This window comes from Apus apus, chromosome 1 (assembly GCF_020740795.1).
Source record: "Apus apus isolate bApuApu2 chromosome 1, bApuApu2.pri.cur, whole genome shotgun sequence".
NCBI lineage: Eukaryota > Metazoa > Chordata > Aves > Apodiformes > Apodidae > Apus > Apus apus.
In genome coordinates, this window is record NC_067282.1 from 54,298,180 (window position 1) to 54,319,800 (window position 21,621).

Genomic DNA, 21,621 nt, shown 5'->3' on the forward strand with positions numbered 1-21,621 from the left:
TGCAGCTGCCCTTTTTTATACAGAGATGAATGTTTAAACAGATGCCTGATGAGCTGGAACAACTTCCCCTCACAAAGGAGAAAAAGTAACACCAAGGGCAGAAAGTAAAACTAATTGTGGTGGTCAGTGGGATTCATCTAAAAGTTACACAGGTACAGTGGATAACAGGACTGCCATTTAGAGGGACCATGACAAGCTGGAGAAATGAGCTGACAGAAGCCTCAAGAAAATCAGAGAGCACCACGCAATAGTCCAGGCTGCAGACTGCCTAGGCAGCAGCTCTGGAGAAAAGGATCTGGAGTTCCTGGCTGACAAGTTGAAGACGAGTCAGTAGTGTGCCTTTGCAGCAATGAAGAAGGTTAAATGCATGCTGGACTGCCTAGCTACAGAGTAGCAGCAGGTCAGGGAAAGTGGGCTGTTCCTTTCTACTCAGCTCTTACAAGGCTACATCAGGGGTACTGCGTTCAATGTAGTATTCAACACATAAAAAACCACGAAGACAGTTGGCAGGCTGAAGAATATAATGTAAGAAAAGAGGCTAAGGAGAACTGGTCCTTTGTCAGCCCCCTGCCACTCTTGCAAGATTTTTGCAACTCACTTGGCTAAGGCCCCAAGCAATATGATCTATGACATTAACTCTGCTTTAAGCTGTTAAAGCTTCCTTTCAACCTAATTCAGTCTATGATCTAGACCAAAAGGAAGCTTGATTCTTCCATTTCAACAGATCTTAGCTTCTGCTCAATTGAAGTGACAATGGAAATGCATCCTAAGTTAAAAGCCTAGTCTTCCTAAGCTTCCACACACTTTATAGAGATTCTGGTACCTTTAGAAGATGACTGTAAGTTCCTCTGACTGGACAACAAAAGAAGTCTGTCTCTTTCCAGTGACTACACAGAAGGAGCAGCAAGAAAACACTTGTAAGTAAGATGCTTAAAGTGACAAAGTTGGGAAACCTCCTAAAGGTTCAGCCAGTAAAGCCTGAGAATACCACATACATAAAGGAGAAACACAGCTGGCTTATGAGGCTGGAGGTCAAGTTTGTAGGGTTACTGGTTGTGGAGACAATTTGGGATTCATCTAGAGCACTGAAGAAGCTAGTGCATATTATGGCAGGATTCCTCTTGATCATCTACCAAAGGTCTTGGACTCTGGGGAAGTTCCTGCTGACTGGAAGCTAGCCAACTTCATTTCAGTCTACAAAAAGGGCATGAGGGAAGACCCAGGGAACTACAGACCTGTTAGTCTAACCTCTGTTTCTGGAAAAATTATGGAGAGGATTATACAGGCTATTATTGAAAGGCATTTTAAGAATACTGCAATCATCAGGTACAGTCAATGTGGATTCACAAAGGGAAAGTCCTGTTTAACTAATGTGATATCCTTTTACGATAAGGTCACCCTTATTCCCAATAAAAAATACAAAATGTTGCTTAGTATCTTGTCTTCACAATATTTTCTTTCTTCTGTATGAATGACAAAGATCTCGGTACAAGAATACTATTAAAATGATACTGACTTCTAAAAGCAACCAGCCTCTGCAGGTTGTATAAGCCCTCAAAATATCCCTAATAAGAGCACACATCACATTCTTAATCATTCCCCAGATGTCCTCTGTAACAAAATAATTAGAGTTCTACACAGAAGTCTCCAGTGGTCATCCTAAGAATTTGGCTCTTGAACTCTTCAAACAAAGATTATTATTATCCCTGCCACACAGGTCTACCTGTACCAACACACTGGAAAGCACATAGCCAGTATCTCGATTTGTCTAATTTACTCTGGCACTAACCAAAGAAACATCAAAGCACAATCAGAGCCAGTAAAATAGGTGAGAAAAGAATAAATGAGCAAGTAAGATCCCAAGGACAATTTTAATCAGCAAATTATTAGTCCACTTGAAAGAAATGAAACTTACTCAAAGGGGCGAAAAAATATCAGAAAAGAAATGGAATCACTCTAAGTATGATTTGAAGTGGCAAAAATTAAGTTAAACTTATAATATCCGTTCTAGAAATACACAAAATAGTTCTAAACAATCTAAACTCAATTAGCAAGAGCTATTCACAGCAACTTCGAGCTCACTGTGGACCAAATTACCCCTCTTAGCCTACACTAACCTCTCTGATACTATGACTGTGTTGTTAAGCTAGATCACCTGAAGCCAGCTCAGGTACTGCTTAACACACTGCTAATGCTGGTTAAACACTGCAGACCATGCCTACTGAACAGGTATTATACAAGGTCTTCACAACAAACGTTTTACAGGTTCACCAAAAAATTCCCGTATGTCCTGTGGTAGGGCACATTCAGATTGCATGTCCTGTATAATTTTTCATAATCAAGAATTCATGTATTCTTGTGTATTTAATAAAGCCCCAAAATAATTAATCCACAACTGTATTTGAACAGCCAACCTGCATTCAAATTGGTTAATACAACAGATCTAAAAGCTCATTTGAAAAAACATCTATGAAAGAACTGTTCATGTTAAATGCAGCTGTCTTACAAAAATTCTATGAGTAACACTACACTTAGCATATATATGCCAGCACTTGGAAACTGCAGGAATCTGGAGGGCTTACTCATATGAGTAATTCTTTACAATTAAAAATATGAGGTTCCTACAGTTTGTTACCATTTAAGGCATCCCAACATAATGGTAGAGTGCACTAAAATATTTAATATACATTTATAGGTTTTATTTATAAAATACTTATTAAAATATTTATTTATGCATCTGGACAATAAAACATTTAGCAAATAAACCTATTATAAAACAAGCTTAAAGTAAAATAGTGTTTAACAGGAATTAGGGACAGCAACCCTTCCAGCTCTTCTAACAATAACCTGCTAAAGCAAAGTGCTGTTTTGTTTTTTAATATTTTATGAGGGTAAAAACATTAATAAAACCAAACCACATCAGGCTGACATTTTTACTTTTGCAATACTTCACTGAAATGTATGAATGCAGAAAATATACAAAATATAAAATGAAAGGGGCAAACAGAATGCTTACTTTCTCTAAATGCTTTACAGTAGCCAAGGAATGACAACAAAAAGAACAGGGCACACAGTAGGTCTGCTCTGCCAACAATCCCAGCAACCTTAAAAAAGAAGAAAAAAATTTTATTGTTAGAAAACCTGAGATAAATATACAAACACATATACAAAGCTAATTTTTTTTTTAACCTGGTTTACTGGCTTAGCAATGCCCAGTTTTCTAGGCCACATCCTAATTTTGATTTGGTATTGCTTATTATCAACTTGGTAAAAGATTTGGCTTTAATTTATGAAAAACTGCTGCTTGAAGAAATTAAGAAGGACCTCACTGAATAAAATGTAGACTGCCTCATTCCATCTGTTTTATTGGCTCACATTGCCTTTCAGTAGAATTCTTAGCAAAAATCCAACAAAAGTGGCAGCTCTGCTGAAACACAAATCCAGACTGTCCCACCAGTTGTCCCATATTGTGAGTGGAAGAGAAAGAGAAAAGTAAAAAGATAAAATTTATCTTCATTTTGTTTAAAGGCACCTGCTAATCCTCTCTTAGGAAAAGGGCATTTTTTTGTGTCAGTCAGACATGACGGAACAAGTATTTCTAAATAACATCAGAGAAAGAGAAGTGTAAAGGCATGAGAGTAGCACTGAATCCACTGAAAAGACTCTCCCACTTTTCCAGCAGCTTCACTGGAGCACCATAAAAGGATAAATTGTTGGACTCCTAAATTCGGACCAGAAAAATTTCTTGATTTATCCAAAGCCATGCATCTAACTTCCCTACTTCTTTTTCTATCTTATAGAGGAATTATAAGAATTAACTCAATAGCTGTGGAGTGCTTTGGAAGGTGAAGTGTCATTCTGTCTCAGGAGCTACTGTCAGCTAATGAGATAAAAGTAAAGGTGAACTGATACAATTTTGAAAGTAAACGCCAACATGTTACAGCCAAGAAATCAAGAGGCCAATTACACACACATGGCCTCAGATGACTCCAACAGTACAATGTTATCTCAAATTCAGGCCCAGGCCCATAGTCTCTGCTAACAAGGTAAAAAAAATAAAAAAGGGAGTTTTAAATTAGCATCAGATATATTCTTGTTACAAAGAATAAGCATTTTTAGAGAGAACTACACCACAAGGGTGTTCACTTGTAGGTAGAAAAATTATAATGGCAGATGTTTTTCTTATATAGGTACTGAAAGCATTAAATTTTTCAAGATGATTTACATGACAGTTTGTTTTGTGCTGTATATACCAAAATCCAAAGCAGCAGACAGATTCCTCACAATTTTATGTCAAAATATGTCATCTCATTTAAAAACCAGGAAGTCATGATACTTAAAACTCACAGCTTTAAAATCATGTTGAATGTTTTTTGAGGAGATGCTGACTGACATACACTTATGCTAGAACCATAATAGTATCATGACTGATTCAGGGCAGCAATATTTATTATTCCCTGTGTAAATGATCAGAGGCCTTTGTTCCCTGCTGGATCTTAGAAGAGACACTGTATGTAAGCATGCTACTTTTTCTCCTCTTCCAGTGTTTGCCTAAAGTGTATGCAAGACTTCAAACCTTGCATATGCAAGCAGACCGCATCACTTGTAATTTATTTGACATGACTATGGTCCTATTAACACTTGCCTGCTGATGTAAACGTTTTCAGAGTCAAGTGGAATGAAAAATGTAATTCTGGATATTGATAAAGGAGTCAATAGTAGGTCTATCACAAAGTTAAGAGTCAAGCAAGATTCCTCTTTACATGTCAGAATGCCAAAAGCACTGAAGACTTGTTTTATTTCACTGACATCTAGAAGTGTTTTTGGAGAACAAATACAAGGGGCCATTCTGACGCTAGCACCACGTGCTCTCACAAAGAAGGAATTCTGCAGGTGAGCAAATGCCAGAGAATGACTGGAAGGATGTTTTAGCCACACTGTCGAAAAAAGGTGTCAAGCTACTAATACAGAACTTTGCACCATGTCTAGGCTTCCAATACATGCCAGGCCCCCAGTCAGCCAAGAGGCATAGCTTTCTGTAACCTCTTCACCATCAATCATGTGCAAAGCAAATGAAAAAGGCCAAAACCACAGCATACTGTGAATAAGTGAAAAAGCAGTCCCACATACATAGATTAAGGTGCACTGAAGATTCAGTGTTCATTATTAGCACAAAGATCAAAGTTAAAGTCAGTACTTTTTCAGTAGCTTAGTCCTTCCAAACTCAAATAAATAAATAAATAAATAAATTTCTGCATTGTGATTATTTTATATTTAATTTATTCATTATTACAAGATCAAGCAATCAGGGAACGCATCCAACAAGCCCACTGGCAGAAGGCCATAAGATTTTCTTACCTATGAGTACAAAAGAGCTTTTTAAGAAAAACATCACCTATTCACTAGAATTTTCACACAAGGACTTTGATCTGTGGTTAGGTATTTTAATCAGTTGCTATGCATGTGGCATGTTTCTATTTTGCATCTTTACAGCTTCAAATTCCAACCACTGTTGCACTTTTGTCTGAACTATAAAAGGACCCACTAAATTTGTGTTCCCCATGTAAATAATTACTGACTGTGATAAAAAATAACCCTTTAATCTTCTCCTTTATATTAAAAATACAAACCCATGGAGTTTGATCTCTTACGACATGGGATGATTTCTAGTGCTTTAATCAGTCATAACTCTTCTGAGCCTTGCAACATGGATTCCAAACTGGATGCAGTATTCTAATATAGTCCCATATAATGCCCCTACTATAGTTTTCTATCTCCTCGTTTTTTTATCAAAGCAAATGAAAATGAAAAGCGGTTATGCATTTGCATTCAGTTTATCCCCCGTGCTCCTTGGCAGCTCATGAGTTTCTAGTAAGGAATTCTTAATCCAGTAATTAGAAAAACTCTCTAGTTCAGGGTTATCCTTCTTTAGTTATTGTACTTAAATGATTTATATTCCTTAATAAGGTCTAACTTTGTGGAATTACAAGCTTTTGGATGTGCGAACCATATATGTGCCAAGAAAAGCGTTAAGAATATATAAAAGCAATCTATAGAGTATAAGGCTATGTCACAATTAGTCAAGATGATCAAGAACTTCATTGGAGACAATTACTCAGTACTTACACATTCAGTGTGCACTGGATGTACAGCAAACAGCAAAGCAGCTAGAAGAGATGTCTTTGGAGCCAGGTTGAGCCTTCTTCCTTTATTACTGAATTGCAGTCCACCCAACAGTATTGAGAACACATCAACCATCAACACTGAGATAGTACAATGCAGTATTATATTGATGACATGGAAACCAACTGGGTAGAAGCCTCCAGCAAAAAGGTAATTAATTCTATATAGAAAGAGAAACATTAAGACTAGGAATTACATAAATGGTTTCAGACATGCAAGCAAAAACCTAAACAACATCATAGCAAGATATTACACAGATACACACACTAAAAAAAGCTGAAAAACAACAGCAGACTCCAGCACGCATGGTATCAACACTTAGCCACCAGTCAGCTGGAAACAATGTCCTGATCTTTATTGAAAGGTATTCATATGGGACACCGTATTCAGCACATTATCTATCCTCCCTAAAGATACATGTTAATGCTATTAAGTTAATCATACCAACGGTTACTTAGAACTGCCTTTTGGTTAGCAACGTAACTTCAGTGTTGCGATGCAGGGCTGTCCTTCAGATACACAACCCAGCCTACTGGGGGGGATACGCTTGGGCTTAAAAGAAACTATGTCCAAAAATAACCTGAGAAAGTTATTTAAATTAAATCCACACCGAGAGGAAACTAATATGCACTGAGACTATGATTTCTGCTGACATTCTAACTGAAAAGCATCCTAGCATTTGGACCAATGATGTGGAAATCACCTGGATACAGTGAGTATCGACGCAGAAAGTCAGTCAGCACATCTTAGTAACTCATTTGTGAGACTGAGAGGTTTCATACAAGTATTACAACCAGAAGAAAATGTAAGTGAGAATTCAGTCTAAAACTGAGAGAGTTCCTCAAGAGAGGAACTCTGTGGTAAAATGGATAGGGAGAAGAAAAGGGAGAAACATCACGTTATTATCCATACGCTTCATCAGTAAGTGACATGTACAGAAACTTAGTTTGGATAGGGGAATTTATATAGTTCATTTGGTCAGTCTACATCTGGTTTAAGTGAAATGTATTAAAAAACCCTAACTTATTAAATATGAGAGACACATAAAAGTTGCTCAGGAAAATTAAGAAAACCAATCTCTTACTTGTAAAAATAGCATTTTATGGACCATCTCCACATGCTCATCTCTATTTTCAGATATAGTAATGACTGTATCCCAGCTCACTCTTTAAACTAACCAGGATGTTACTAGAGATGAAATATACCAGAGACCTTGAAAAGAAAGGAGAGCATGTGGTGTGTAATGAATGCACCAAGAGCTTTAATAGGTTTAAGACTGATACATTCTACTCAATTGCCTGCTTTCCTTGATGAAAATGTGAAGCCAAACAAACAGTGAAATCCACATACTAAATACTTAAAACACTGATGCTGCACTCAAGAGTCAGAGTTTTTTCTGGAATATGAGGACTAAGAGTGGGAGTACCTTTTGTCCCTGGCTTAGGCCAAACACAACTGCAAAACAAGTGCCAGGTCCTCACGCACAACACTGACTTGCATGGGGAAAATACATAAGCTTAAGACTCAGTCCTCAAAGATTCTCTGCATTACTGTGCCTAGTTTCCATATGATCTGCTGCTTGCTTAAATCTCTGTGCAAAAAAAGCATGAGCTCAGAATCTAAAGAAGTAATCCTCATAAACCTTTAGTTATTTGAGAAAACCAGTAGCTTATATACATAGGCAGACATCTCTCTCACTAGGATTCTCAGACAAAAACACTCACTTGAGGTTAGAATATCAGGGGGGAAGAGGTGGGAATGCTATTCAGTGACCTAGTGGCAAAAGGCCATAGTAGATTGATGCTATTTATAAAAAAATCATTTGACAGTTCACCAGGACTGCAGTGGACAGAAACTACAATAGCAGTGTAAGTGGCAGCATGGCCAAGTGAAGGAAATGTACACCTCCTAGTTCTTTGGTGATGTGACCTACATAGTGAACCATACTGCCTTGAGTACCAAGGTTTGCAAGAGCATAAGATGCAATTTCTGAAAGATACATTGAAATATAAAATGTCAAAATAACGCAAACTTCAGGAAAGAAACAATTTGATAAATTAAAATTTTATATTAAGGTAGCGAACAGAAAAATCATATTCAGGAAAGGTATTCAGACTACCCTCCATACAACTATACCTCTCTCCTTTTCTGTTGCCTCCTCCTTCAAATCAATTGAGCCAATGTGTTAAAAAATTTTAGTCCTGAAGCAAAAAGACAAGTCTCACCTGAAAGTTAGGACAGTTAGTGGTCGATATGACTTATGACTGGTATTGCTGCTGAGTTTGCTGCCCCAAAAGTCATGATGCCATAGGTCACCAAGAGGGGTCTCTGCCCTGAGGTCCTGAAAGGAAACATCATAAATTACCAGACTCTTAACATTTCTCTTTTGTTCAAAGCAGTGAAGACACAAGCAAGTTCTAACTAATACAAGCTCATGCTAACATGGACATGGCATGTGTTTATTTGGCTCTCTACTGTCACTTGACAAGGTACCCAAGTTTGCAATGAAGGTCACATCTTGCCTCCCATCATCACGGAAAGGAGGTTGGATTCTCTTAGTAGGCATAACTACTTTAAATGTATTAGAGCTATGCATATTCATATAAATTGATAATCTGGCAAATAGCTGAGAATATGAAACACATTAAAAACACTTTACTTCAGTGTTGGTAAAAAGTCTTTGACTTTAGGTCTAGGTTACCTTGCATAACTGCTGCAAACACCTCGTTTTCTACCAGTGTCAGTAGCACAACTACTAATGAAAGAATAAAGCAAGGAGACTAATGATAGAAAACAAAAATTAGCTCTTTCAACACCTTTACCTTGCACAGGACACTATAGCTTTTTTTAAATTCTTACTACATGAAGCCAAGAATCAAAATCTATATACTGCTCTAAAAGATTAATAGCAGGAGACAGAAAAGTAATGCATTATTTTAATTTAAGGTGGGGTAGGGAGACTATTAAAACAACCACTGCTAAGTCTACTCTTTCCTTTTACCTTAAAGCCATGCTGATAATAAATATATCCAAATAACCTAGACTATTGAATGGAAAACATACATTTTGGAGAGGAAAAAATAAGGACCTTGGTAGCATCTGCCTCAGTTTTCTGTAAAGACAAGCTGGGAAGCTCAAACTAATATATTCATCTTTTACTCACTCCTTTTCTCCTCCTTCCCTGGGGCAAATAACTAGCAATTTATGCTATAGCAAACATGCAAGTTAAAAACACTTAAGACAGAACCTAGGAACAAAATTGTACTAACAAATGAATAGCTTTCATACAACTGCTGGTATTACATCTACAATAAACCATCTCACTTGCTTCTACAGTATCTTGAGCACTTCCTATGGTCTTCAGTACCTTCCATCTCACCCTTAGCATTTTTGGCCTGCCAAGGCAAGCAAGAACACTTATCACATCTAGTCCGAAGGCACAGTCAAATGTCTGATCAGCTGACTGGCTGCTGGTAAACTGAACTTATAATAACTCATTATTTCTTGCTTCTTAACACATTCTTTCATCCACCCCCCCAAAAAACCCAAAACAAACAGGAAGAGATTAATTTCCATCACTTGATCAAATTTGGTCAGCATTAGACAATTGGTTAAAAAAATAAAAATTAAGAAGGGGAAGTACACTCAAAATCCTAGGAAACTGTAAAATGAAGTGAAGCATTATCTAATAGGTTAATCAATATGCAGAAAAGAGAGCAGGGCTAACACAGTAGTCTTTGAAATGTCCTATACTGCAGCTGTCAATTAGGGCATTCTCAGGGAAAAAATCGTAAGAAATCAGTAGTCACAGGGGATCCTATTTGGCATTAAGAATTATCAAGGGGTGCAAAGTTTCCTCACTCTCTCACAGATGTTTCTATTGACAAGCAATAACTACAAATTTCTTTCTTCTCCCAGGACTGCAATTTTGACCTCAGGCACCTAAATTTCTGTTTCCATTTCTTGCTGGTATGCACAAACCTTAAAGGCCATCATTTGACTCTCAGAGCAGGAATGCACTCAACCAGCAGCCCACAAAATCAAATACAGCTTGCTTTTCCAGGGGGCAAGCTGGGACTGGGTTGTACACCAGTATCTACTGAAGACTCTGCAGGGGATAACCTGTTGATACCTTCAAACTGTCTGTCCAACCACCAGCACTGCTCCTTACGTACATTTGCCAAAGGAAGGGACTATGAAAGAGAGACTTTTTTTTTTAAGTACTAATATTTTGAGACAGATGGTCTGCAATAACCCGAGATGGGAAATATATCTGAAATGTGCAAGGCCAGATTTCCCTTTCTGCTAAAATCAGTCTTCCTTTGTCTTCCTTAGGAGAAGCTGATTACATGGAATTACTTAGTGATTAGATTACACTTTCATATGACTTCAGAAATCTTCAGTCATGTATCTCATTCTTGTATCCAAACTTGGTCAGAAAAAAAGTTTCTTATATTAAATTTCCTACTCAGCAGACTTATTCTAAAATAGGACTGGTTTGCTTCAAGAGAGACAGCTGTTTAAAAGTTACATGAGATTTTCTCTCTAAGAACTGAAAGTAGGTATCAAAAAATCTCTATTTGATTAGCAGCAGCTCACAGACAGCAGAGTTCAATACTTGAAGAAAGGTCAGTTTTGCTATACAGACTCATGGAAATGACACACTGTGCCTGCAGCTTCTCCTAATCCAACTGTTTGTCTTGCCAAGGTAGTAAATAAATAACGACAAAAGTCACTGTTGTGTACCAGTTAAAACGCTGCTTAAAATATCAAGAAAGCATCTGGAAAACATCCTTGAAGCCAAATAAAATCTAACAAGAGAATGTTCCATGATATGGTAGGCATGGGGTCAACTAACAGTGTATCTTTCTGTAAAAAAATAAATATTACAATACCAGGCTGATGGTGGGAGCTGGTAAATTAATAAAAAGGTCATTGTGTGGGTACTCAAGAAAATACTAGTATAGTAATGCTCAGTAAATCTACAAAATTACTTCACCTGCTGCTTCTTCTATTCATTAGGAATAAAATACGCTATACCTTCTTTAATCAACTGTGCCTTTGCTAGATGCTGTCCCTCCCCATTAAAGTGGGAAACTCAATGTATTTTTCTTGTGGATTCTGTATTTCCATATATTCATATGACCCTCATATTAAAATTATACTCTCATAAAAATCTCAATCTCCTGGGAATGACAGAAGATTTTGATGTACAAAATACAACAAGCCTTACAGTTTTCAAACACACAGACTAGGTACTAATTAATCTATTTAAGCAGGTGGTTGAATTTCTTAGCATTGCCAACAGCTATAGTACAAGTTGTTGTGTTGCATAGATAAATTGAAACATTTTCAAAGTAAAAACTGAAAGAAATAGGGAAAGACTACAAGTCTGGAAATTGCACATGTACAAAACAACCTGCCTTGTTTCAACATCAGTCTTTAGTTCAGTCATTCAGGAAGCTGAAATATTATAATTGTGCCCCAAATGAAACTTTGCAGAATGAAACATTGCCAGGAACTGTGTAATTTAAAATACAACGATGCTTTAAAAAAAAATATTTAAAAACCCAACACTGTAGGTTCTTGATTTGTATATAGCATTTTCTAAGAAGCTTTGAGATTTATTTCCAATTTGGCAGATTATTCCCCCCCCCCATACATCTATAACTCAAGGTATGATGACTTACACAAGCACAATATAAATTTACCTAAGGAAACAGTAATTCTGTGGGATTCTAAAAGGCACATTGTGATAAGTTGCCTATAAATCTTGGGCAAGGCAAAAAAATGTGAGCTGTCTTCTACCAAAATGAATTATCCTTCCTGTATCCCTATGGTTTTAGGGAAACAGAACCAACAGATGAGGGCGATTCTTTTTACTCTATGATTCTCTTTCCAAACATTTAACGTGTACCTTCCAGAACAGCATATGAGCTGATGAATAATACCGAGACCGACCTGTGAGCACTATGTGTGGTTCTATGGAGTGTCTCAGCAATTGAAGGCACTCAGCTCCTCAGAGTCAAAAGAATCTCAGCTAGAGGTTTGTTCGAGTCACATGTTCATCTCTAAGCATTTCAAGGACTGTTCATTGCATGTATGTTCAGTTTTTAAAATAGAGCACAAAAACACTCTGCCTATATTTAAAAAAAATTACTGTTGTCACCCGAGCAGTGAGTGGGAGAGGAGCACAGGAAGATTTCCTTGCTTTTGTCATATTTTAATGGTGTAAACTACAGCTGGAGAACCCCTGCACCCTACAATCGCTCAGTGATGCATTACATATTTTGCAACCAGAGTCAATTTATTCCTTGGGTTTACTTATCTGTCACCCTGAGAAGATAATGAAAAAAATCTCCTGTTAACATCAACGGGTATTAGAAAAGTCTACTGCCTACTCTCACTGACTTAGATGTGAGCATCAAATTAGATCCATAGGCAGTCTTGATGTACAGGTACCCTGTGAATAAGTGTTACTAAACATCACATCCAAATTAGATCATGCATTTTTAGATAACAAGCAGACAGAGTCTATTTGGTATGGCAAAAAAAAAAAAAAGAGAACCCTTCCCAGATATCAACATTTCTTAAGCAGAGCATCTCACTTGTGAAAGAATGAAAGGTGACGCAATCTGAGAGGGGAAAAAAAAAAAAAAAGCAGCTATTTAATTTGTTCACTCTTTTGTTTACACATTAGAACTCAAGTCATGTTATTCAAATAGCTTTAGGAATAAAGAGTTTGTTAAGCACACTTACGCTTCTAGCTTTTCAATAGAGCACTGCTGCACAGGTTGTTTGTCAACCTTAAATAAGGCTTATATTAAAAAACCCCACAGTAAAACAAAGCAAAAAATGAAGTTCAAAAAAAGGAATATCAGAAAGGAGCTCTTTCCTAGAATGATTACTTTGGGCCTACTTTGATCAACTGCTGTCATTATTTCTTTTCCTCTTTCCATTTATGTTAAAGGGCAGAATCTGAAAGAAGACAGACAAACCTTATTATTGATGATGGCTTCAGAATCATCAAAAACAAAATCTCCATCATAGCTGTTAGCAAAACAGATGAAAGAAATTAACGCCACAAGCATTTTAGCCCAGTATGATGGAAGGAGGAACCATGACACGTCATGGTCCAGATTAAGTTCTGTTTGTGCCATTCTGTGAAATGCTTGTTCCAAGTTGAGAGCTTCAGCATTATGTTGGTTGCAAATCTGAAAGAAATACATACAAATGCATAGTTACAGTTGCATTTCACAAAAAAAAGAATTTTAAAATTGAGGGCTGGGTTGAGGGAAGAGAATGAAGTTTCATACAACCTAACATTTTTATCTCAGAGCATTTAATAATCGCTGGAACATTTCAGAACATAATTTTGTACTTCAAGTGTGGAAGAAAGGCACCATTTCTCATGGTCGGAGCATAGTGGCAAAGCCAAGAATTTCTTAGATTTTCAGTTAAAGCTTTGGCAGAGGTAAATTCTAAAATGTTGAGCAAATCACTGGTTTTCTGTACTTAGCCATTCTTTTCAAGTATAACAAAGAGGGGCATCACAAGGGCTGTGGAGAATTTACAAAGTTCTTCAGAGAATGATAAGCACTGTGATTTCCTTCTGAGTGTGAAAAACAATAATCAGTTGCAGAAAGACCTCAACCCTCTTCTGTTAATTGAATTCAGGGATCTAGTCTTACATATAGCCCATATGGGGAACTCATACAAGCATCACTGGTAGACCTATACAGATAGCAGTTAATGGACTAGGCCCTAAATGTCAAGAATTCAAATGATGAGGCAAGACTCATACAGTTAAGACCAAAGTAGTTCTCACTACCTCACTCTGCACACACAGGTACAGTATAGCCTAAATTCCACTGCTGTGTTCATGGACTTGTGAGGTCGCTGAGGCAGATGAAAAAGACCATGCAATCCAACAGCACTGAGCAACATATCAGTGTGGAGGCACTAAGGCTGGAAGTTTATTCACGAGCGACCTTTACTTGGAGGGGTCTCTTCTGATGCTCCAAAGTCAGCCTTCTGCCTTAACAGCTATTCTGCCTCTGTTTTTCCAGTCCTCTAGAATTATTGTGAGCAGTCTTATTATTAGGTGCTGCTATAAATAGCAGGGGGAGGAGGTTACAAAGGGAAAACTACCATAAAAGCAAGGCAGAATAGAACATGTTTAATTGTAAGCCCCAAGAACAACAGGCACAGATAGCAGACAAGCTTCACAATTTCTAGGGAAAAAAAGTTGAGCTTATTAACTGTCTTGTTATTTATTTGCTTTTTAAAATTCAGCTGTTGTATCCCTGTAAAGATTACATTTAATGTCTTCACACAATCTAGGAAAAAAGCTCTAGTCATTTGCCTTCCTGAACAGGCTTGGCCATTAGAGCTGCGAAGGCAAATTGCTCTGTAGCTTTCTATTTGCAACGCGAAGTTCCAGTCTCCACATATTCCCAATCTCTGCACACACACATGCACACAGACGGTACACCCTGTCACAGCAGGGCCCTTTCTCGCCTTGGGGACTAGGTAGCAGTGCTCCCAAATTCAGACTGAAGTCAGTAACGTGGAGCCGTGCAACCTGAGAGAGAATGGAGCTGCTTAGCAGAGCAAAGCAGAACAGCCACTTTAACATCAAAAGCCTTTTCGCAAAAGTAATTCACCCTTACGCGCTCAGTTTCACGAAAACAAAGGCTAAAAGCGAGACCGTGAATGCGAGGGAAGCGTATTGCTTTCCTCGGAACACCAGAGGCACAGCATCCATGCCCGATATTTAATCTACTCCAAATTCACGTTGCCCAGAAAGTTTCTCCTATTACGCTCGCTCTATTTATCCGAGGTACAGCTGCTGCCGGTCCCCTCCCCGCGGCTCCGGAGGGCAGCCCAGCCCCGGGGGGCCCCTTACCCGGGCAGCGCGTTAATCGCCCAGACGGGCTAAGAGCCCCGGGGGGGGTGGAGGGGGGCGGGGGGGCGGCCCCCGGCCCCTCGGAACGGCGGCCCGAGGGCTCTCCCCGCCGCATCCCGGCCCACACGCCGCTGCCCAGCGGTGGCAGGGAGCCCGCCTCCCCGCTACCGCCCTCGGTCCCACCCCGGCCCGGCGGAGAGCACCGCCCCGCACCGACACCTCCCCCCCCCCCCGCCCCGCGGCGGCGAAGGTGAAGCGGGAGCGGCACGGCTCCGGCGCCGCGTGTCCCGCCGAAGGGAGCCGGCGCCCGGGGAAGCTCGCACCAAAGGCTCACAGCTGCCGTGCGCTCGGCCCCGCAAACTTGAGGGCGTCCCGAGCAGGAAGAAGCCCACCAGGGAAGGCGGCGAGGCTGCGGGGCGGGGAGCCCCGCCGGGAGTTTCGCGGCGGCCCTGCCCCGCTCGCCGCTCCCCTTTGTGCTGGCGGCGGCCCCGCCGAAGAGGGTGTCCCGTCCCGCCCCGGCCCTCAGCCCCGCCGCCGCCGCACCCGCCCTCCCTCCCTCCCTCCCTCCCTCCCTCCCCACGCCACGCAGTCCGGGCCAGTTCCGCCAACCCTCCCGCCAGCCAGAGGGGCAAGGGCAGCTCCCCCCGCACCGCGGCGTTACCTGCCCGGAGAAGGAGCCCGCGCGGCATCTCCCACCCGGCTGCGAAACTCTCCCGCCCGGCGAGCCCCGAACCGGAGCGGCCGGCGGGAGGAGGAGCCGCAGCGGCTCCGCCTCCGGGAAACATTCCCAGCGCCCACTGGCTGCCCCGCCGCCCCACCCCTCCTCCTCCCCGCCCGCCGCGGCGGCTCGGCGCGCCCATTGGCGGGGGCGGCGGTGACGCGGGCAGGCCGGGCCGAGGAAGCGGAGCGAGGAGATCACTCGCGGCTGGCAGCGGGGCCGGGGCGCCTCGCTCGCCTGCCGCCCTGCACCCCGCGCCCCGCCGCCGCTGCGCGCCGGGGCCGGGGCTCGCTGCCTGCCTCTCCCTCCCTCCCTCCCGCAGCCCGCCCGCCCGCCCTGGCTGTGCGCGGCGGCCGCTGTCCCGCGCACCTGGCTGGCCGCGGGGGAGGGGGCCGGGCGGCTCGAGCGGGCTCGTCCCGCCTTCGTGCGCTGCCGCGGCCGTTGGGGTGGCCGTTAGCGGGGCCGTTAGCGGGGCCGTTAGCGGCGGGTGGGGCGGGACGGGACGGGACGGGACGTGAGGGGGCTGCCCGGCGCCCGGGCTCCTTCAGCCCCGGGGAGCCTCTGCGTCTGTGCCCGGAGCCTTTCGCTCTTCCCTGAAGGGCGATCCCCCCCGCCGCGGCAGGTGCCGTAAGGAAGCAATAAAAAGCCTCGAGTAGGTGTGTTTTGTACGTGCGTTTCATCGTTTGCGCTTTTCTTGGGAGGAAGTGTGATAGAACGTTGAGCTGTACTACCGAATGCTCGGCAGGAGCTTCCCTAAAAACAATAAAATCTGAATGTGCTGAACTTGGGTGAGAAATCCTGGCTCCGAGCCAGGCAGAGACATAGCATCATTTGGAGTGGAATTTTTTGAGATGTTTGCCTTACCAAGTGTCAAATTAACGAGATGATTTAACGGCTCCTTTGAGGCTTCTTGCTCTCAAGTGGAAGTGCTGCCTTGGGAGGAGGTGGGTGGTTGCCACCAGTAACTGTCTGCTCGACACCTGCTTTGAAACGTCCGCTGCCCGTCATGGGCAGCTCAGCTGCGTGTGAGGCAGCAGCTGAACAAGCACAATTTTCAGGCTAGTGTGTTATGCCGGTATATGCGAAGCTCCTGCTTCTAAGGCGGTAGTCTGTAACCTGTGCTTGGTCGACAGCCTACCGCAGAGCATCTGAGGTGTTTCCGGGTTGGGAAGTGGCAGAAGGGCAGCAACCAGCCCACACCAAGCGTGCAAAGCTCAGTTTCATTGGTCAGAAATTTCTGGTCCCCGTCTAACAGGAGCGAAAATAAATACACAAGGGCAGTGACCTGCAAAGCAGCGAATTGTGCCTTGTACTTGAAAATCATCTTGTCTGTTCTGCCGTTGTTCCCGACTTAGTGATATAGGTGGGACTCATCTCTCGGCTTTGTATCTTATAATTGACAATCATAAAATGGTAGAGGTGAAAGATGTCTCTATGACTTTTTTGGTCAAATTGTCTTATAAATGCAAAATAAAATGTGAAGTAATCTGTAACAGCATGCTTTCTCAGCTTTCTACTCCTAAAATCCGAAGCAATGAGACTTGTACCACTTCCTAAAAATGTCTGGTTGTCACACCAGTTCATGATGAGGAGGTGCAGGTTGATGACTGCCACGCTTCCTTACTGTTTCAACTTACACCCCCCAAACTAACCCAAATAAGTTTTATCCAGTGAAATTCTGGTCAACTATCTTTCCAAATCCAAGAATCTTCCTGAGATCACAACATTTATAGACGTTTTAAATAATCTGTGATTACTAATTGAAGGGCCCCAGCTCAGGGATCTGATTGAGAAAAAAATATGAATCCTTAAGTTAAGAAAGACAGTCTATCATATATCCTTCTATCTTCTATAAATTCAAATGAACTACATTAAATTTCAGTTGATGCTTAAATTTGTGCCTATGTAAGAATTTAATTTAAGCATATGTAAATATATGTAAGGTTCTGTGAGTCAAGGTTGAGATTTGCCTCACAGACTGTGACAATTGCCAGACTTATACTAGTTGAGTGACTTCCACATTTCTGTGGTGCATTTTGTTCTGTAGAGGGTTTGACTTTATCACATTTGCTGATGTATTTATTTCTACTAATGACCCATTCACTTCAGATACTTGTCTTCATAGCTCGTCTGCTCACATTTCTTATACATCTGCACATCCTTGATTTATGTTTTATAACTGGAATTTCTTTTGTTCACCGTAAGTTTGCTGATATCATCAGTTCTGGTCAAATTTATATACATCCACATAGCCAGAAGCACAGATGGTAGAAATCACCTCATCACCACTTATGTCAATACAACAATATTGATTAACATTCCCTTATGCACTAGACAACATATACAGAAGTGCCTTCTCCCCATTATTTTCCGTTTTGAAACAAGCCTATTTCTTAGTTTTTTATTATTTTGCTTTTTGTAACATAGCAGCTTTCACAATGACCTTCTGTTCTGTTTTAGTTAATGTGAAGAACTGCAGAGCAAATACCTGTTCTGGAGAGTTCCCTAGTTTCCTCAAAATCTGATTCAAATCAGCTACAGTTGCATAATTTATCTCCAGTCTGCTTCTTTGGAGGGTTATTATAGCACTTCAATTTGAAACAGTTCCTAAATACAACACTATTTTTTTTTTTTTAAATCTGAAATTTCTAGGAGGATTTATGTATAAAGTGAGTATCTCCATGCTCTCTAGTTTTCTCAGCATGCTAAACTGATCTACCTAAGTGGCTATTGCATCCTTATTTTTAGCAGCCTGCCATTGTGGATCTGCACAAAGGCCAATCTTCCTTTTGTAAGAGAGGAGTGTGCAAAAGACAGCATATTCCAAGGAATCAGCATCTGCAAGGATCACAGTGACTTTGCAGACAAGAGAATAAAATGTCAGGGACTATGGTAATGAGGAATTAAACCAAAATGCTTCAGAAGCCTAAAAAGACTGTCAGTCTTTACTGTGGCTGGTTCTGAAACAACTGCATCTTCCTTGTGGCCTGGATTTTGCCATCAGAATCACAGAATCACAGAAATTTTTTTGTTGGAAAGGACCTTAAAGATCATCAAGTTCCAACTCCCCTGCATGGGCAGGGACACTTTCCACCAGAATAGGCTGCTCAGAGCCCCATCCAACCTGCCCTTGAACACCTCCAGGGATGGAGCCCCCACAAAATCCCTGGGCAGCCTGTTCCTATGTCTCACCACCCTTACACTGAAGAATTTATGCCTGATTTCTAACCTAAATCTCTCTTCTTTCAGCTTAAAACCATTACCCCTCGTCCTTTCACTGCAAGCCCCTGTAAAAAGACCTTCCTCAGCTTTCCTGCAGGCCACCTTCAGGTACTGGACGGCCACTGTGAGGTCCCCCTGGAGCCTTTTTCAGGCTGAACAACCCCAGCTCCCTCAGCCTGTCCTCATAAGAGAGGTGCTCCAGCCCTCGGATCATTTTTGTGGCCCTTCTCTGGACACGTTCCAACAGGACCGCATCTTTCTTGTGCTGGGGGCATCAGATTTGGACACAGTACTCCAGGTGAGGTCTCACCAGGGCAGAGTAGAGGGGCACAATCACCTCTCTTGATCTGCTGGCCACACTTCTTTTGATACAGCCCAGGCGTGGTTGGCCTTCTGGCCTGCAACTGCACATTGGTGGCTCATGTTCAGCTTTTGAACCACTAGTACCCCCAGGTCCTTTTCCACAGGGCTGCTCTCAAGTGTTACCTCCCGCAGCTTGTATTCATATCTCTGGTTGCCCTGGCCCAGATGTAGGACTCTGCACTTGGCCTTGTTGAACCTCATGAGGTTCACCTGTGCCCACTTCTCTAGCTAGTCCAGGTCCCTCTGGATGGCATCCTGTCCCTCTGGCATATCAACCACACCACCCAGCTTGCTGTCATCAGCAAACTTGCTGAAGGTGCTCTCAATGCCACTGTCAATATAATTAATGAAGATATTAAACAACACTGGTCGCAGTACGGACCCCTGAAGGACACAACTTGTCACTGTTTTCCATCTGGACTTAGAGCCGTTGACCACCACCCTCTGGATGCAACTATCCAGCCAGTTCCTTATCCACTGAATTGCCCACCCATCAAACCTATATCTCTCCAATTTAGTGAGAATGATATTGTGGGGGACAGTGTCAAAGGCCTTGCAGAAGTCCAAGTAGATGACATCCACTGCTTTTCCCTGGTCAACTGATGTAGTCACTTCGTTGTAGAAAGGCACTAGGTTGGTCAGGCAGGATTTGCCCCTGGTAAAGTCATGCTGGCTGTCCTGGATCACCTCCTTGTCCTCCATGTTTCTTAGCACATCTTCTAGCAGGATCTGTTCCATGATCTTCCCAGGCACAGAGGTGAGGCTGATAGGTCAGTAATTCCTAGGGTCTTCCTTTCTACCCTTTTAAAATATGGGCATAACATGTGTGGCATTCAGAATGTATACTGCTTGTCTCAAACAATCCAAGAGATAAGTGATGGACTTTGGCACTCAGGGTATCTGTTGTCTGTCTTGTGGCATCTGAGAGTTGAACAACATTTGTTGATGGACTAAAGAGATGTCTCAGCAACCCACCCAACCGTTTTGCTTCCCCTCCTGCAACGAGTACCTGAGAACTGGGGAGTTCAGTGTGGGACATGCTGAGATCGGAGACAAAGGAGTTCTACAGCTGGCACTGGGAGCAGAATATCCAGTGATAACCAGGTCCTGATATCTCATGAAAACCACTGACTTAGCAGGACAAGACAAAGAGTGCCAGTCTCAAGCCACTTCCTAGGACCGAAACTCCACTGCAACAAACATCCTGTGGTGCCAGTTGTTTCAACCTCCTCTTTCATAACGGCTGATCTCATAAATTAGCCAAACAAAGACTACATAGCCCCTGGCATCATACCTGCCCCCTGCTATCTCTGATGAGCATGGAGAAGATAGAAGGATTTTCTCCCTTATTCAGGAAGAAAAGTGGGGGTGCAGTGGGCAAGGACTGTATAAAAATCTGGGACACTATGGGTGCATTTGAAGCACTTCCCCACCAGGAACCACTTCCCCACCAACGATGTTGCTGGACCGTGGTGGTAACTATGCTCTTGCTTGCTGTCCTCTGTATTTCTGCTTTCTCCTTTCTTTTCTGTCTCTGTTTTCCTCCCTGTCCTATCCGCTCTAGGGACTTTGCTGTGTTACTCTAATAAAAGTTTGTTGTGTGCGTGACATCTGACCTCGTTTGCATCTTAATTTCACCATTTGGGATCACCTTTAGACTTCTTCTCAGGTCCTGCCGGACAACAAAGGGTGCAGCTGCCGTGCGGCTCATCCCAGGAGAGGGAAGGCAGAATCCAGCTGCCTCAGCCTCCCACTGCGATGAGGAGTGTTAGAAAGCAAGGGGGTTCTGCCCCATCTCTCGTAAGACCGCACACCAGCCCCGGTGCCTCTTTGTGCACCTGATGTTGCGTTACCTTTGTTTTGTCCTGGCAAGATCGTAAAAAATTGCCACGTATCCGAATACCGGATCGTGACAACATGTCCTTTCTTCCAATCACCAGGGACTTCATCTGACTGCCATGACTTTTCAAATATCATGGACACTGGTTTGGCAACTACATCCATCAATTCCTTCAGGTCTTTGTGACGTATCTCATCAGGTCCCATGGACTTGTATATCTTCAGGTTCCTCAGATGCTCACAAACCTTATATCACTTTCAGTGGGGGGGCTTTGTCTCTCTGGTCTGCATCTTGTGGGCCATCAATATGAGAGTTGTGAGGAGAGGGGTTGCCAGTGAAGACTGAGGCACAAAATTCTTGAGAACCTCAGCCTTCTCCTTGTCTCTT

The 21,621-nt window shown here is 42.1% G+C and overlaps 1 protein-coding gene across 9 annotated transcripts in view; it reads right to left on the reverse strand.

The window, feature by feature from the left end:
* TMTC4 (transmembrane O-mannosyltransferase targeting cadherins 4) overlaps window positions 1-15,823 on the reverse strand; it is an 88,054-nt gene extending 72,231 nt beyond the window's left edge. For 7 of the 9 annotated variants that reach the window (XM_051630486.1, XM_051630465.1, XM_051630473.1 and 4 more), the window contains exons 1-5: window positions 15,753-15,823; window positions 13,182-13,397; window positions 8,409-8,524; window positions 6,127-6,343; window positions 3,017-3,104 (exon numbers count right to left, since the gene is read on the reverse strand). In XM_051630486.1, coding sequence (XP_051486446.1) covers window positions 3,017-3,104; window positions 6,127-6,343; window positions 8,409-8,524; window positions 13,182-13,343 — 583 coding nt within the window. In that variant the 5' untranslated portion in view covers window positions 13,344-13,397; window positions 15,753-15,823. Of the gene's footprint in view, window positions 1-3,016; window positions 3,105-6,126; window positions 6,344-7,267; window positions 7,324-8,408; window positions 8,525-13,181; window positions 13,398-15,414; window positions 15,432-15,752 lie in introns of those variants that run through there. The other 2 variants (XM_051630457.1, XM_051630479.1) reach the window with 2 other exon arrangements.
* Between the last annotated feature and the right edge of the window lie 5,798 nt (window positions 15,824-21,621).